Below are 18,388 nucleotides of genomic sequence, written 5' to 3'. Positions count from 1 at the left end.
TTTCCACAATCTCTAGAAGGTCGTAGCTCCAATCGATCCTCCATGTGCTCGAAAGGACTTAGTGTGCATCGGATGCGTCTTATTGCCTTGAGCATAGTACTTTGATAGTGGATGCAGAACGATCTCTGTGGTGGCCGAGAAAGGAGAGGTGGCACAAAGAGTGCCTGGTGGAAGTCGCATATACTCCGGGGGGATGGGGAGTAAAGGTCGAAGTTGGCAAGCATCGGTGGTGTGTCCATTGATGCCACAGTAGGAGCACCCAGTATTTTGGACATTTGTTGGTAAAGAAGCTATGGATATCAGTGTGCCTTGTTGAAGAAGGAAGAGGTTAGCCACCATGAACCACGAACTGCAATGACTGCCTCAAGGGTTGTGAGGGCAGTGTGAAGCACGAACCGCAATTTTCGCCTCAAGGGGTGGGAGGGTAGTGAAAGGGTTGGAAGTGAGCTGCCAGTGGAAGGAGGGAACTCGGCAAGTAACCGTCTATAGTCAGCCAGCTTGACTTTCAGATTATCCCCTTTCTTAATAGAGAACTCTTGAAGCTCAAAGTCGAGATTGATGCGCCGAGTACGATCACGAGCCGCATAGCGGTTGAGAAGGTGACTTCAACGCTCTGACATGAGCAGGAAGTGCTGCAACTGAGAGTGAAACTCAAGAAGCAATCCCTATATCAACTCAACATTGGCTGTGGCATTGCGGGCTCTCCATTGACGGATGTAATTAGGGTGAGCTAGTCGAGGGTCCGGCATAGGCTATAGACCAATGACGAGGTCCCAAAGACCCTGAGTCTCAAGCACTTGTTGCATGAAATTAGACCAAGTGGTGAAATTTGACCCGTTAAAACGTGTCTTATCCGTGAAGGCATTCTTCGCCGTTGCAACAGGAGTGGTAGTCCTTGGAGATAGATAGTGTGAAAAAGTGTAGTGTGAGTAGGATGGGGGAGTGGAGTGTACTTGGTAATGGGCCCCAGAGTGCCCACCAGGCAGGCGTGTAGTGTGCAAGGTGGATCCATAGGTAGGGATGGGTTGACTAGGCATGGGCATGGTAGCCACACGAGGAACCCAAGGAGGTGGGACGGGAACACGGTGAGCAGAAGATGGGAATCCCTGCGTAGATGTAACCCAAGGAGAGTGTGAAGATGCACCATAAGATGAGGATGCAAAACCATGCGTATGAGTGGTCATGGGAGATGTGAAGCTGGGGATAGTGAGGGGGATGCCCATCATAGTCGTCCCAAGAGTTATAGGTGTGCTCATGTGCTAAAAGGTGAGAGACACTGTGTTAAAGGGTGGCATTCCCCCTAACGAAGTACCATGGTGCAAAGAGGTAGAGAATGGGGTGGAGAAGGAAAAAGTGCTAGGAGGGGAGATGGAAGATCGAACCCCTAGGGTGTGTGATGTAGATGTGGAGTGTAATTCAAGGTTTTGGAAAGATAATGAGAGGTGTGATATAGAAGAGGGTGGGATGGGAGGAAAGTGAGAAGTGTGTGTGATATGCTCAAATGAAACAGAAGCTGTAGATGTACATGAATTTCATCTGCTTTGTGAGCCCCCTCTATTGAAGTTCACATATGGAAAGCCATCCGGATCCTGTACCTCAAAAGAAGAAATGGGGGAGGGTTTTGATTCATGCAAAACAAAAGAATTGTACAAACCTGACATTGGACTTGGCTAAGATGATGAAGATGGATCGTGAGATGTTCCGAATGCCGTATATCCTTCATGATCGGAGAGGTGGCCAGCCTCACCAACTGGTCTGGATGTGGTAGCAAAACTTGTAGGTGGGGTGTAAACATCACCATACTTGTTGCGATAGTACTCCTCAAAGTCCTCCTTTGTCATGTTAGTGAAATCTGGTGAAGGTGGAGTGTCGTCCTCCTCACCGAGTCCATAATGCCGTCTCAGGGTCTCCAATGATGGAGGAGCGTGATCAGGCATCATAGGAACTGGAGGTGTCTGGGACATTGTGATTCGGTTACCAGTTGTATTGTGAGCCCCGCAAAAAGACTAGCTCTCTACAATATCCATAGGATACTCTTTACAAGAGCACCGGCTCTGATACCATGTGAAGGAAACTACTAGGGTTTGCATTGAGGACACATAGAGTGTACGACCACGACAGAAACACAAAGAGAGACACAGACACAGAGGGTAAAACTCAAACCCTAAACGCAAAACTCACAAACTCAAACCCTAAACGCAAAACTCAAAACTCAAACACAAAAACTTAAACACAAACAGAAGAAGGGAGAGAGAGAACACAACTCTGAAGTGAATGAATGCTGTAAATGAATGTAAGAGTGTACAGTGTGCTCAAGGGCAGAGCAATGTCGGAGTGTGATGTCCACTGAAGACGGATCCCAAGTCTGTGACCACCCGTCGGAGTGTAGGAGTGCTGAATAGTGAATGACAACAGGCTGGTCACCAAAACGCAGTAGTCTGGAGGCTGGAAACTGGTAAACATAGTAGTGTACCACCGATCGGAGGCTGGAAACTGTGCACAGTGTGCTGTAAACAGTGTCTGAGAGTGTCAGGGTCTGCAATGCTGAAAACGCAGGTTGGCTAACTCTGGAGATGATGGACAGCAGGCTGAACAGTAGTCTGGGACAGTCTGGAGCAGTCGCTAGCAGCTGAGAGCTGTCGCCTGCAGCAATGGACAGGCTGAAGATAATGTGGCCCCAGTTGATGATGGCTGGACAGCAGATGGAGGTGGGCTGCAGGCTGGAAACTGGGCGCCAACAGCAGCAGAGGGTGTATTGGCTGGTGTAACCTGCAAACAAGGATGATCGCTGAATGGGGGCTGCTTGTCTATTTATAGATGTGTAAGGGCGCCCCAAAAATTAGGGTTTCCACTAAACCCTCTCAAACTGCTCCCCGTTTTAGGGTTTCCACTGAACTCTCTCGAATCGCTCCCCATTTTAGGGTTTTACTCTAAAATAACATTTTTAGTGTGTTTTGGGGCTGTTTAAGAGGCTAATCAGCAAGAAATGCATATTTTAGCTCAACACACTGATGTCCCCTTATTCTTTTTCACTACCTCAATCCATGGGCTTGCTTCTTCTATCTGCTTCTGTGTTGTCTTTGCCACTTTTGCCCATGAGTGAACCTCCCGTCTCCCATACAAACTGCATGGGACCACCACCGTGTCTTGTACCATAACAATGATTTTCCTGAAGCTATAACATCATGCTACATACAAACAATGACAGTCAGGTAGGACCATGGATACCTAGCTAATGGGTGGTCAACCACCATCAAGGTGCCTCAGAAAGACATTGATGTCGATGTCAATTGTAGTGAATTGTTGATCACAAAAAGTGGAAATAATTGAATCTCCATTGTCTTGTAGAAGCACATCATGACCATGGATTCACTTGTAGCCACACCATCGAAGTGTCCCCCAATGTGAGAATGGACTAGAAGTAAGTTGTGCCTGTGGCCCAAACTTCCCATCATGGACTTGGACCACACCAACTCTAGAATTTTGAGCTACCATGTGTGTGGCAAGCCTCCCTCACAGTCCAGCACATGAAGAATCAGAGTTAAGAGTTTCGAGGATGATGAAGAGTCCTAGTCCAGCACATCAAGAATGGGAGAAGAATTAGAGCTAAGAGTTTTGAGGATGATGAAGAGCCTTAGTCATCCGTGCCCTTTCGTTCTTATTTTGAAAAGCAGCCGGCTTCTTGCATTCCTTTCGGAGATGCCACTTCTTGCCACAAAAGAAGTGGCTCACCTTCTTCTTCTTGCAACCCCTCTTTGCAACTGCAGAAGATTGAACATGTGGAGCATGGGTTAGAGACGGCATCCTCCTTCGCACAAACCCAGCATCTTGAACGACACTTCAAGGTGGGTAGTCAAAACCTTTGAGCCTTTCATTAGGAGAAGAACATAGAGGTGCCATGAGAGTGAATGAAAATTGGAGTTGGAGAGAGATACTTTGTGGTGAAATCAGCCCAATCAAACAAGATTTCACCATTCAATAGTTCATACACACCAGCCTACAAGAGTAGACAGAGAGTGGAGAAGCAGTGCAGTGAATGTAGTGAAGAATCACAACCACGATGACACCCTCTCTTAAATTTGGAAATGCAAAAACACACAAGTGCACGGTGCATATCAGCCAAAAACGCATGTTTTGCCAGCCACTGGATGACATCAGCACAAAAGTGCAGGATGTGCAAGTCATCAGCACAGTAGGGACAACAAACCAGGCCTGAACAAAGCAATTCCAGCCCTAAACAACCAACCAACCAACTGGCAAAAACACAGAACAAACAGCTGCAGGGGTTGAGAAAACAGGTTGCCCACCAGTACCAGCAGGAAAAGAGGCAGCAGGCCAGATAGGAAGGTGCAGGAAGCTGAAATTCAGGTTTTAAAGCTCCTTCAGCAGAAAATGCAGAGGTTTCAGGCCTGAAACTGTTAGTAACAGCACACACAACCAGCAACCATCAACACTGGTCGTGTGATGCCGTATGAGAATGCGCAGATGATTAGAAGCATGAAAGAGAAAGCATGAACATTCACACATTGAAATAACACATGAACACAAGAAACTCAGAATGAACGGGCAATGGAATCCATAAGATGAAGCATGACATGTGTAGTATAATACAAGAAGAGCGTTGGCACAATGATAAACAACGGAGTGTCTCTACTCTCTCTCTCTCTCTCCAAGGATGCAAGATGATGTGAAGTGCGAGAGGCGTGGAGCATATATAAAAGCCTTGGGGAGGGACATCAAACGCGTGAAGAACTCTAAAAGCTTCGGGGTGAGACATGAGACAATTGGGGAAACCCTAAAATTGTGTGTGAAGCTACTTGTGTCCAATGCCCAATTGAAAGCCTAAGCACAGTGCCTAAAGCCCATCATACATGCTAAACTGACATCTCCTCGGACACATTCTTGTTGACTTATGTGGAGGAGTAGATCAACCCAATAACTTTTTAGAACTTAAGGTATCGCATCTTCATGAGCAATATATCCTTAGGATGAGCGGTAAGTTAATGGTCATTAGATAAGGCTATGTATGCATGAAATTGTGAGACGGATTTAGAGTAGTAGAAACAAAGCAATGAAGTTGCTAAATATATAGTGAACTAAACAGAAAGACAAAGAACAGAGGAACACAATGATGAAGAAATTGGGGAATGAAATCCACATAGAGCATGAAAATGTGTACAATTAAACATGCACGCATGAACTGGTTGAATGCTCCTAGACATAGTTGCTTGGAGTTTTGGAAATGGGGAAATGGAAATGCATTTCGAAAACAGCAAAATGGATTTTATGTTTATTTCTAAGAATATTTTAATATTAGACATATATGAAGGGGTAATACCATTTATGACATGAACCTTTACACAGAAATACTTAAATTCCTCAACATTATACAATACACATGTAAAATTAGAAGAGATTTGACAAATATACATGATTCTACCAAAGACTTGACAATGACAATCCATGAGTTTCAAAACTTTCAAGATCAAGATTCAAAACTCAATATAAAAGATTGTAGTATGCCATGAATGATGATGTCAACAGTAAACAATCATAGACTTGTACTATCAACATCTACAAAGAGTATAGATACGGAAAAAAAAAAAGAATTAGGCAACAGAAGGATGAAGAATATAGGTTTTAGGGACTGTAGGCAAAAATAGATCTGCAAGGGGAAGAAGTAAACAATAGTGCAAAACATGCGCATGGTCGATCCTGGGGGAGGGGGAGGGGATGACCAAAATGACTTGAAATTGGGTTTTTTTTTTGCTCGTCGAGATACACGTTTCAGATAGGAAATGTTTCGGGATGTTTCCATCTCTCTCTCTCTCTCTCTCTCTCTCTCTCTCTCTCTCTATAATAGAATGTTGTATGCCAAGATAATCAAATGAAGGAGGAGGTCAGGCACATATATAGGAGTTATAGTGTATCATGTCAGCTAGTATAATAATGCATAGAAATATAAGTTAGCTAGCATGATAAGTATCCCATGCAATCTGAAAGAAAGATGCCCAACTCATGCCACTAAGTTGCTTCATGCAATGCCTATAGAACCCATCGTATATACAATACTTGCATCCTTTCTGATATCATGGGTGATAGGTACAATGAAATATATAACGATAAAAGCCCACCACAATACACACACAACAATGACAACCATTGATGCTCTAGTAGTGGGTATTCAAGGCATGACCAAGGTGCCTTGAAAAGACATTGATGTCAATGTTGATAATACAAATGCTTGACCACATAGAATAGAAATAGTTGAATGTGGATGTTTGTCACAAACAACTCTATCGAAAGCACTTCATGACTTTGGATTCCTTAACTTTGGTTAAAACAATAGTGTCCTCTCAAGTGGGAATATTGGAGAAGCAAGGATTGCTCACTACGGCATGTCCCATCCTGGACCTAGATGCAAATTATTTCCAAGATTAGAATTTACCAAATTTCATTGGTGCATAGAAAAGGCCATGCTCAGGGTCCACTACATTGGCATATTGATGAGGCTGGCAAACCCCATCTTCACTACTTGCTCACCCTCCTTTCTCGGCATTGGAGAATTGTTTGAAACATTGGTATTAACCACATTAATCCTAACTAAGCTATTGAAGAAAGTAATGAAACATTGTGAAGATGAAACACACATGAGAGTTAACTATAAAATGAAATAGACTACTTGCTCACCCTCCTTTCCCGGCATTGGAGAATTGTTTGAAACATTGGTATTAACCACATTAATCCTAACTAAGCTATTGAAGAAAGTAATGAAACATTGTGAAGATGAAACACACATGAGAGTTAACTATAAAATGAAATAGACTAGATCAAGATCTTTTGTTGAGAGTGACACACTCAGATTGGTTACAAGTAAAGGATTAGTGGCCTTTTTATAGGTCGAGGCAAGTAGATGGGTAGATGAACAATGACACCATAGATGACTTGAAGCTTTATTCTCTCTAAGTAAAGATTGGCTCGCATGAGCTTGGATGAAGGGCCTATTTTCAACACCCTCCATGACCCAAATATTGGGCAAAGAAAAAGTAGAGTAAATAGAGTGAATACTTCGATATAATAGATAGGATATATGAGGACTAGGTGGTACTTGCTTTGACAAGGCAAAATAACATTTGGAACTTGAAAACAAATAGTCTAAGATTGCATAATTCACATTCTTCTTGATACCCATGAAGACTAGGATTACTAGAAGAAACTTCTAGAACTTAAAACAAGAAAGAAGCCTAGGATTATTGGGAAAGATACTTCTGGAACTTAAGTAGTAAGTCCATGATTACAATGAAAAATCCTTTTGGAACTTAAATTGTAAGTTGAAGATTACAAGGCAAGTAGTAAGGAGATACCAAAACAAAACCTAGCCTCTAAAGTGATATAGTTTAGTCATTAGAAACTGGACTAGAGTGTGATCTATATAGGAAGTCTTTAGGAAATACTCTAGTGGTGTGTACCTGTTTCAGTTGGCTAGTAGAAAATTTGAGTACCTTTTCTCTTTCGTTTCCTAGTGAACTCTCTTGGTCACTTCTTGATGGTGCTGGAGGGCTTCTTTAGCTCCGTATCATTGTAGGCATGAAAGACAGCCAAGACCTTTACCTTCTTTGTGATGAAATCTACAATGCGGTAAGAATCAACAACAATCTTTTTTACCCACTCAAGTGACCCATTGTCTTCCATGAGAAAGGTCAATGTATTGGGTGGTACATGGGATCCAAACAATGGATGGGAACTTTGCTTCAAGCAAGCGTCCCATCCTCCGATAGATGGAGGCATTGTTGGTGTTGACTACTTGTATCCACACTAACCAAAATAGTACAAGAGAAAGAGAAGGTAAGTGAGAATAGAGATTTAAGGGTGTAGATGGAGTGAAAGACGTATTGGGATAGATTAATCATGATTCACGAATCATGAATGATGAGATAAGAGATAGAAATTAGATATAGGGGAGGTAGCTCATGACTCATGACTCATCATTCTTGAGTCATTAGTCATGACAACTTACAAGTAATCTAGATTAAAAGATTCTAAAAAATATAGATTGAAACGAAAAATGAATAATGAACTATAAACTAAAATTGAAATTTTGATTTTCAAGATTACCTCAATAATAGCTTGTTGGATATGTGCATATATGAAAGCCCCCGTTCTTCTTCATTCTCTTTGCCGCGCATCCATGTCCCACAAGAAAAAGGTGCCAAGATATGTGGTATGACAAAGTACGATTGCACCATACTTTCCGATGAATGGAGTAATAGAAAGAAATGAGGTATCATCAACATTATTTGTTGATTCTCTTCATCTCCTCATTGAGATTCTTGGCCCGCGTGTTATTGTAGGTGATGCCACACCACCCCTCACATGGACCAACCATGACAACAGCCATCTATTCCCTCGAAGCAAATGGAATTTAAGATTGCACTCGTGCAATCTTTATCTCCACATTCCTTTGCCTCTCTTTGGGGAAATACAAAGGATCGAAAATACCACCGATAGCTTCTTGTAGTGAAGCTTGTCTACATGGTCTTTTGCTTTCAACGATGGTGGCGGAGCTTGAGGCCGTTGACATGGATGGCCTAAGATTAGGAGTTTCGGAAGTATCTACTTCCATGTTGGGGGTGACCACCTCCTCTTGATTGTTTGCAATGCTCGATGACACATGACTACTTTGATTGGAGAGATTGGAGAGGGGAGAGTACTTCATCATGATTTTGTCGGCCACGAATTGAGGGATTTGAGAACATGGGCCGCATTGACCACCCACCTTTGTCACACTACTTGTCATCATCTTCCCACCAAACTTGCAAGTCCAACAGTGGCAATTTGACTTGCATGTGTTCTTCTCAAGATTTGTGGTGTAGAGACAAATGTTCATGAAGAGGCAAAGGCATTGTGGAAAAGATCGAGGAGAAAGGAGGAGGAGAGAGAGAGAGAGAGAGAGAGAGAGAGAGAGAGAGAGAGAGAGAGAGAGAGAGAGAGAGAGAGAGAAGCAAGCCTGCATGTCTCTGGCCCCCGCGACTTTTTCACTCGGCCTCTGCTGGATATACGTACTGATACAATATGGCTGGCCTGGATCTGGCTTTCATAGACCAAACGGTGGCAGCTCTTGGTCCGGATTCTGACACCGAGGAACCAGAGAACATGGTTCCGTGCACAGAGGAGATGCCCCCTGCTCCTGACCTCCAGCCAGCGGGCAAACACACCAAGCATACTTCGGCAGGGATAATGGATCATCAGGATCGTTCCTATGCTCAGGTCGCTTCTGATTCTGTGGACTCCCAGGAGGGCGATTGGGAGCACCTGTTGGAGTTTGCTAACACTTTGCTGGGCGATTATGTTCAACATAATCAGGAAGTCTTTTCGGACTCTGCAACGGAAGATGTACTGGAAGCCACTGTGGATCCGAAACATGTCTTGCGTTCCTTTTCAGTGTTCTATGAACGTGCTATGATACTTTTTTTCACTGGTAGGATCCCGCTGCTTTCCCGTATTCGCCAGTGGCTGCACAGTCTGCTACAAGAGGAATGTGTTGAAGAGATTTTTGTTGACCCCCGGGGTTTTTTTTGAGGTGCTGTTGAAATCAGAGACACACCGTGCTGCTCTCCTGTCTAAACTGCCATTGTTCGTTGATCGCCGTCTGGTCCATGTGGTGCCATGGCGCCCTATGGCAGATTTTCAGCGTCTGCTGCAACGTGAATGCCCTGTGTGGATTGAAGTGGAAAACTGTCCGGCTGTTTATTGGCCACTGCTAAAAGACGCCATGGCTGCTGTGGGCACTGTTCTGGTCCCCCCAAGCCTAAGGGCCATGAATCGCAATCGCCTGTGTATGTTATGGGACACTGCTCGAAAAAGGCCTGCTTGGTTACGCATTAACTGCTCGGGCATGCATCCTTTACATTTTCGTTTGAAATGGGGCAACTTTGCCGGACATTGCTTTTCATGTGGAAAATTGGGGCATTTGATGGCTAAATGCCCAGAGAAGCACCACACTTCAGATGCCGAGCATGTTGCGCAGCCCATGGAAGATATGATGTGTGATGCGCCATCGCAAGATGCCACCCAGCCACCTAAAGTTTTGAATAAAGGTAAACAACATGTCTTGGGTTTGGATTGTGGTGGCAATGACTGGGTTGATGTACGCACGAAAAAAGGCAACAAGCATGCTGTTGGCGTGATGGATACTGTGCCGGTTGCCTCACCAGATTCCATGCGTATGTATATGCGCAGGAAAGAAATGATGTCTTTAGAGCCCTCTGCTCCTGCTATGGTTTCCTCTGCTCCCCGTCAATAGACAGCTAGGAGAGTGTCTTCAGATGGTCCTAAGGGTCCACCCACTAAGCTGGCTTTTGATACTCGAGGTAATGTCATTACCCCATGGGATCGTCGTTATCCCCGCTCCATCCCCAAGTCAGCAGATATGCCATCCACTTCCAAATCTGGTCGTCAAAACTCTTTTGCCGTGTTAGCTGATTTCTTGGATGAGGGTGTACTAGACATTCTCGCCGACAAGGTCTCATCGAGGCAAGCTGTGCCTCGTACCTGATCCTCTTTTGAATCCACATGAAGATAGCTACGTGGAATGTGCGAGGAATTTGTTCTTGCCACAAGCAACATGCCATGTGGACAATATTGCATGAGAATCAGTGGGATGTCTTGTGTGCTGTTGAACACAAGAGTCATAGTGAAGCAGGTAAAGTTGTGGATTGCCATGGTTTTCGTTTGTTCTATGCATGGACACATGCCAGGCAGTATTCTGGTGTGCTTATGATTGTACATGAAAAATATCAGCCTGTTCTTATCAAGAATGATGTACATGGCCGCTTTGTGGTCATTGAAATTTTATTCGAAGGAGAGATCTTATGGTTGCTTGGCCTCTATGCTCCGAATGATCCTCTATCTCGTCGGGAGCTTTGGCATACCTTGCAGTGTTCCTTGTCCCTTGGCAGACAGGGTTTTTTGATGGGGGATTTTAATATGTGTGTTGATTCTTTACAATCCACATCAGAACATTCGATCATGGATGCGCCGGAAAGACGTATATGGCCGCAGTTAGATTTTGCCGTTCTTAAGCAAGATCTCTGGTCTTGGCTGTATCCTTCTTTTACAGGGTTTACCTTCCATTCTGCCCAGTATGCCACAACATGGTCGCGGTTAGACCGCATATACATCATGCAGGATGATGATTTCCTTCCTGAGATGCTCGAAATGAAAGTGTTACAACAATATGCATTGTCGGATCATTTCCCTCTGCAGCTTGAGCTCCTTGCACAACCAATTGCTCCTTTCAAGCAATTTCTGGATAGACTCCCGTTGCGTTTCAACTCGTCTTATTTGAAGCATGCAATCTTCCAGGGCTATATGCAGCAATTGATTGATCGGTTCTTATTGGATTTCTCATCCCAGGGCACTGCTTCCTTTCAACGATTGCTCTCCGATGTGCAGCGGGTTGCTCGCGAGTATGGGATCCATCATGCCTCTCTTTGTCGGCGGCGCCGACAAGCAGCCGAGGAACTGCTGGCTTTGGTTCGGTGGACACTCCCGATGACGCATTTCTGCTATCACTGGCAACGCGTCTGGCTGATCTTATTAAAGAGTTTCAGTTGAAATCCTATCAGTAGGTCAAATTGCAACATCTGACGGACACTCTGCAAGACAGTGCTTGTTAGACCCATAAGTTTTTTCGAGCTTTCCATGCCTCTCCTGCTCGAGAGAATATGACGAGGCTCCAGGATGAAGAAGGTTAAATGGTTCTTGATCCGCAGATGATTGTGAATATGTGTAGAAATTATTTCCTTGACCTTCTTGGTTCTATTTCTCCGCCTTCAGGCCAAATTACTCATGCCCGTTCAGTTTTTTATGATCTGGTCCGCAATCAGGTTCCTCAGGACATGCAATCTACTCTGGAGGCAGATATTTGTGAGTCGAGGTCATGGATGTTCTGTTACACTTGCCTAAGGATAAAAGTCCTGGCTGGGATGGTCTTACCAATGAGTTCTTTGAGTTTTTTGCCACCCAGCTCGCGAAACCTTTGACGGCTTTGTTTCAGCGGGTATGGGGAACCGGGATTATGCCTTCCTCTTGGAAAGACGGTCTTATTAAACTGCTTCCAAAAGTTCCTTCGCCATCTAGGCGCCCAATTTCTTTGATGGGTTCTATGTATAAAATCTTTTCAAAAGTTATGGCGAATCGCCTCCATAAGCATCTTCCTGCCATTGTGCATCCTCTCCAATATGGTTTTATTAAGGGTAGAAACATTTTGCACAATGTCTTAAATGCGCAACTGGTAATTGATTATGCAAGGCATTCAAATCAGGAGGTCGTACTGGTTCAATTGGACCTGGAAAAGGCTTTTGATTATCTGGACTGGTCTTTCATTGCAGAACTTATGTCTGCTATGGGCTTTGGTACCCAGATGTCTCGTCTGATTTATACTATTAGTGTTGCAGCATCTTCGCGGGTCATGTTGAATGGAGGAGTTACCAAACCAATTGTCCTTGCCCGCTCGGTCAGACAGGGGTGCCCTTTGAGTCCTCTCTTCTTTGCCCTTGCGACTCATCCGGTTCTTTCGATGCTATCTCATATGGCAGCTTCTACTCAGTTGGCTGGATTGTTGCTTCCCTTTGGACAGCACTTCATTGGTCAATCCTTGGCTGATGACAGTTTTATGATTCTGCGTGCGGACAAAGATAATCTTCACAAAGCATTAGATGTTTGGGCTCTTTTTGGTCAGGCCTCTGGCCTGCGCATAAACGCCTTCAAATCGGCCATTCTCAGCTGCACGGAGTCGGATTTGCAGTCACTGGATTGGCAGGGCATGGTTATTCCCCGTGGCTCCATTGCCAGGCATCTTGGGTACCCTTTGGGGGTTGATGTTTCCCCAAAGCAGCTTTTATAGTGGATTTCACAGAAACTGGCGGCTAAGTTTCTGTATTGGAAGTCTCAAGCTTGGCCCTTCCATGTTCGCCTCAAAGTAGCCCAGACAATAATGTTGCCAATGCTTACATATTTCTTGCCATTGCTACCCTGGACTACTACGACACTGAATGATCTTACGAAGTCTATTCGTTTCATGTTATGGAAGAAGGATTCCTTGCATGCGGGTATTTCCTGGGTTTCTTGGTCGCATGTATGCACCCCAAAATGCATGGGTAGAGGGGCTGTTTTAGATGCCCACACTCATATGCTGGCACTCCGCTGGTCTCTTTTTCGCGCCATGTGCTCGGATTGTCATCCTTGGGCCGTCATAGCCCGTTACTTTCTTAAGGATCACGGGCTTCTGCATGGTAATACCCACATCCGCAGTTCGTGGTGGCATGTTCTTAATGCAGATTCTCGCTTCTCCAGTTCTTCCTCATCTCTGCTTGCCCATTTGGTGTGTTCCTGGAAACTGGTCCTTCGGCAGTCTCAGTGGCATCCAGCGGAGGATCGTTTAGCCACTAATTCGTTTCAATTGGAACTGTTGGCAGTCTCCCGGTTAATTTTGTGGGACGGTAAACATGAGCTTCGACCACAATTCAACCGTATGGCACGTTTGGGCTTAACTTCGGTTGCGGATGCTACTCTTGCCAGTCGCAATATGTTCATGTCGTTTCGTAAAGCCAGGAGGATTTTCAGGATCCCTCGTGGATACAGGCTTTTATGGGAACAGCTTTTGAGGGTGCTTCAGAGCAGACAACCCTTTCCTGCCCTTGCTACGGATCGTCCTTGGCAGGATTGGGACTTTGCAGGCCAGCTGCATTTAGAAAAGGCTTCAGCTAACCAGGTGTATCATCTTCTGATTAAAGATCATCAATGGCTGGTTACTAAAGCTAATATTCTATGGGGATTGCATAAATCCTGCTCATGGTGGAGGGTAACTGGGATGGAAGGCTGGTTAAATAAGACACCATTCAAATATAAGGTCTTTCTTTGGAGGGTGATGATTGGTGGTCTTCCGCTTGCTTCAGCTCTTTCAAAGCGCCGAATCTCCAATGGCAACTGTTTCTTTTGCACCACCACTGTGGAATCCGCCCGTCATCGTTTTATTTCTTGCCCCCTTGCTCAGAAAATCTGGTCATTCTTGTCAGCCGTCTGGCGAGCGGTGGTTGGTTTCTCGCTTCGCCCGTTTGATTGGGTTTTCGTGCAGCCCAAATATCCCACACCGACTCAGCCACATATGAAGATCTTGTTTCACTTTCTTCGATATTGGGGCTGTTGGCACAACTGGACCATTCGGAATGCTTTCCTTTTTGATTCCGCTTATAATGTTCAGCGGCATATTGCTAGGCTTAAAGGTTTCTTGTATTGACAGATAGATCTTCTCCGGCACTTTGACATCCTCTCTCGGGAGGACTTACGCCCGTGGCACATGGCAATTTCCTCCGCGTCTTTGCCATGATTTTGTAACTATTTGGCCCTCTGGTTCTTGTAAACAATCAGTTTGTACACACGATGGGGTAGAGCTATCGTGTATCTTGTAATCATGAAAACTTTTCGTAATTAATACAATTACCTTTTACGGAAAAAAAAAGAGAGAAAGAGGGATTTGGAAGAGGGAAGGGAGAGGATGTATATGTATGAATGAAACTTGAAAGTGAGAGAGAGGGAGAGGGAGATAGAGGAAGTGGGACAGGGAGAGGAGAGGAAAAGGATGTAAGGAAAAGGGATAGGGACAGGGATAGGGATAAGAGGAACTTGGAAGATGTGAGGGAAAGGGAGAGAGGGAGTAGGGTGATCGAAAAAGATGGAGGCTTGAAGAAGATGTAGGGTGATTTGTGTGGTGAGATAAGTGGGGAGGGGGACTACACTTTTACAAGGGCTGAGGTGAAGGAGAAGAGAGGAGGGAGGAGTGTGAAAGAACAGGCAGACAGCCCCAGAAAAACAGGCAAAAGTTGAAAAGGAAGTGCCAACGGACAGATTTCGCAGCGGTCAGAATCTGCACAACAGACACTTTTTTGAACAGTATGATTGCACGGAAACTGAACAGTATGACCGTACAGAACGTACTGTTTGCACACGGAATGCAACATTGAGCCAAGATGAGTAAGACCTTTTCACTTGGGTGGTCAAATTGAATAAATGCCCACATAATTAGTGGTTTTCTGTGTGTGTGTGTGTGTGTGTGTGTGTGTACAACATGAATGAAGAAGAACACTTAATGATCTCAGTCATGTTGACTTACATCTGATCACTCTATTTTAATCAATGATGGTTATTCTAAATTCTGTGAATGGCTTGCTTTGTTTACTTCAACCCACCATAGTTCTACACTTCCACTTGTTTGCACTTAAGGGTAGGCTTGAATCCACAATTCCCGACTATCACATAGAAATGGATTATGCTTGCTATGTCTACTTCCATGGGATCACTGGGAGCAAGTAGGCAAACCTCTCGAATTTGAACTTGGTATAAAAATGCTCCCAGGCTGGCAATGCAAGGCATTTCTGTTCCTAAAGCTGGTGATTACATGATAAGAAGAGATTATTAAAAGTGATGCAGTCTTAGGAAGAAGCGATATGTACACCCTGCGATTCAAGAAAGTAAGGGTATACTTTAAATTCATTCTTTGCATTACCCAGATTGTTGTAGGGATTCTGTTACTTGGGACTGGTGGATAACAGTTAAGGGCGCTGCCTTCCTAGCTTATGGTTTCTCTGTCAAGTGTGGACTCCCAAGCAGCATGTGACTTGTTAGGTCTAAGTACTGACACGGGGATTTCAGGTCTATTTACTGAATGTGCAACTGCAGAATCAAATAGTGCTGTAGTACTCTTTAAATTTTATCTTTGGAAAGGTAGAGTGCTGGAGCTTGTACTATTTTTTCATGTAAATGGAGTTTCTGATGCTGTATCCTGTTGAATATTTTTGCTGCAGTCTAATTCTGATGCCTTGACTCCATACTTTGGTACACTGGGTCCTGTGCTTGCGGACCTGCTCAAGGATGCCAGTACCCCTGTTCGGTTGGCAGCTGAACGGTGCACTTTTCATGTTCTCCAACTGAGTAAAGGTAAGTAGATAAATTGGAAATGTTTATTATGAAGGCAACACACACCATTTTGATTGTAAGCTTGATCTAAGTGCATAAAATGCTAATGTCGTAGAGGTCAATTGATATACAAATGTTCTCTGCTTTTTTGATAGGCCCTGAGAACGTTCAAACATCTCAAAAGTATTTAACTGGTCTTGATGCTCGACGCATATCAAAGCAATCAGAGCAAAGGTATGGTTTTAGGCAATTGTAGACATGATCTTGAAGTTGGGAACTGGGGCAACTGCTTGTAACGCTATAGCCTGTAACATATGTTCTTGGTGGCTGCAGTGATGCAAGTGAAGACAGTGAAGAAGATTCCCTAAATTAGAATTTCAACAGACAGTCCTTTATCCAGCAACTGGAGTCGGCAGCATGCAAAATTTTGTTTGGGTGTGAATGGTTACTTAAGTTAGCCAGGCACCTGCAGAGTATAATACTTGCGGGAGCTTTTGCCAGTCTAAGCATTTAAAGGTGCAATTGATCTGGCAGAGCATATTTACGGTGATTGTTGCTGATCACCTGAGATTTGAACATTCATGCTAGCCTTGTTACTTCTGGAAGCTGATGTAAGGATTTGCTTGGTGAAAATAAATTATTTTCCACCACCTCTTAGAGTAAGCATCTCTTTATCTTATGCCTGAGAAGAGTGTATTTTGAAATGAGGCTTAAAACCTACTGGAGTCCATATGCATGTTTTTGAAGCAAGGATATGTAGGTTGAGGGCTGGCAGCATCTCTTTATCTTATGCCTGAGAAGAGTGTATTCTGAAATGAGGCTTAAAACCTACTGGAGTCCATATGCATGTTTTTGAAGCAAGGATATGTAGGTTGAGAGCTGGCATACAATAGGTGTTTGAAAACCAAAGGTGTCGGTGCTGGTTCCCCACAGCCACACACCGGGTCTCCCCGCACACCCCCCAACCGAAAAACCCCATGTGCAAATGCAACATTTTATTGGTCCGAAATGTACAACCTTAGTTCCCTTTGCGTGGAACAAACTGTGATTGACAGCTTAGCAACAATTGAAAGACGCTTCACAAATTGAACATGTTCAAGGTTTTGAAGGTAATGTACATATCAGAGAGACTGAAAGAAAAGCATATATATATATATATATATATATATATAAAGGGAATGCTAATTGAAGAGTTAAAGAGTGTTGCACTTACGATAATCCATCTACATTCCTGAATATAGGTAGTAAGAGAAAATTTGAGCATTTTTTTGCATGTGATGTGTAATGTCCAAATAAATATCCAGACTTTTGTCTGAATGCACTAGTTGGGAATTTGGAATAAAAAAAACCAGATATCCATTATTCAAACTTTTGGCTGAACGCAATAGTTGGGAATTCGGACTGAACAAGGGCAGAGAGGGGAATAAGGAAATATTTAGTAATGTGTGCTCATAGCAAATGTACAACTGTCTTATGTGGATGGGAATGAAAGGACTTGATGGAGTTGAAAGGGCGAGTAAGATGTCAAGGATAGGGCATGCCCATAGCATATGTGCTAGTGTCTCATGTAGACGAAACAAATAAGATGAATTCCATGAAGCAAAAATGTCTTTGACATAGATAGGGGTTGACTATAAACCTTTTGTTTGAGAGAGCTTACTTTTTCAAAAGAGTTAAAAGACATTTCTTTTCCCAACCAAGATGCTTATGCAAATGCAATAGGTGATTATGATGCTCTTGAGTGCATGGTTGTTGGGGAGAGACACACACACAGAGAGAGAGAGAGAGAGAGAGAGAGAGAGAGAGAGAGAGAGATTTGCTTAAGAAAAGGACATTGAACTTGGCACACGGCAATTCAATCTTGAATCATGCAATTTGAAAAGATTGAGACCAAGGAGGCACTAGTTGAAATGGTGACAACATATCATCAATAGCATGCCAAATAATGTGATGCAAGCCCAAATCATGTGGATGTGTCATTTGTAGGAATGATAAAATATAGTGTTGATATTGACATCAACCAATGAGACTCCCAAAATGATGTATAAAAACTGCATTACAAGGTTGAACGTGAGCCAAAAGGGGATGAATACCTTGTCAAGATTACCCTAGGAAGTTGAACATGAGTTGAAGGGGGATCAAATATTGTGCTCCAATGAATACATTCAATGTGCAATGAATTGTTAAGAAAAGAGGACGACTTCACTCACAAACATTTCAGTAACATTTGCATGTGTGGGGTAGTTGCATCCTACAACACGTGGAAACAAAAACCAAAAAGAAAAAAAGAAAAAAAGAAAAAAAGAAAAAAAGATGCACTTGTTATGAAAAGGGAAAATAAAGCCTTATGCGTGCTTGCACGCGTGCGCGTACACGCACACACACGCACACACACACACACACACACACACAT

General features: G+C 43.7%; 1 protein-coding gene across 2 annotated transcripts in view; it reads left to right on the top strand.

Moving 5' to 3' along the window:
* Window positions 1-17,090, top strand: part of ILA (putative protein kinase regulator ILITHYIA) — a 147,349-nt gene extending 130,259 nt beyond the window's left edge. For both annotated transcript variants that reach the window (XM_087692010.1, XM_087692008.1), the window contains exons 58-60: window positions 15,864-15,996; window positions 16,131-16,209; window positions 16,309-17,090. In XM_087692010.1, coding sequence (XP_087548136.1) covers window positions 15,864-15,996; window positions 16,131-16,209; window positions 16,309-16,348 — 252 coding nt within the window. In that variant the 3' untranslated portion in view covers window positions 16,349-17,090. The remainder of the gene's footprint in view (window positions 1-15,863; window positions 15,997-16,130; window positions 16,210-16,308) is intronic.
* The last annotated feature ends 1,298 nt before the right edge of the window (window positions 17,091-18,388 follow it).

Source organism: Lygodium microphyllum, chromosome 2 (assembly GCF_053477565.2).
Source record: "Lygodium microphyllum isolate KBCC chromosome 2, Lygodium_microphyllum_v1.1.10, whole genome shotgun sequence".
NCBI classification, from domain to species: domain Eukaryota; kingdom Viridiplantae; phylum Streptophyta; class Polypodiopsida; order Schizaeales; family Lygodiaceae; genus Lygodium; species Lygodium microphyllum.
This window is presented reverse-complemented; position numbering and strand designations above follow the sequence as displayed.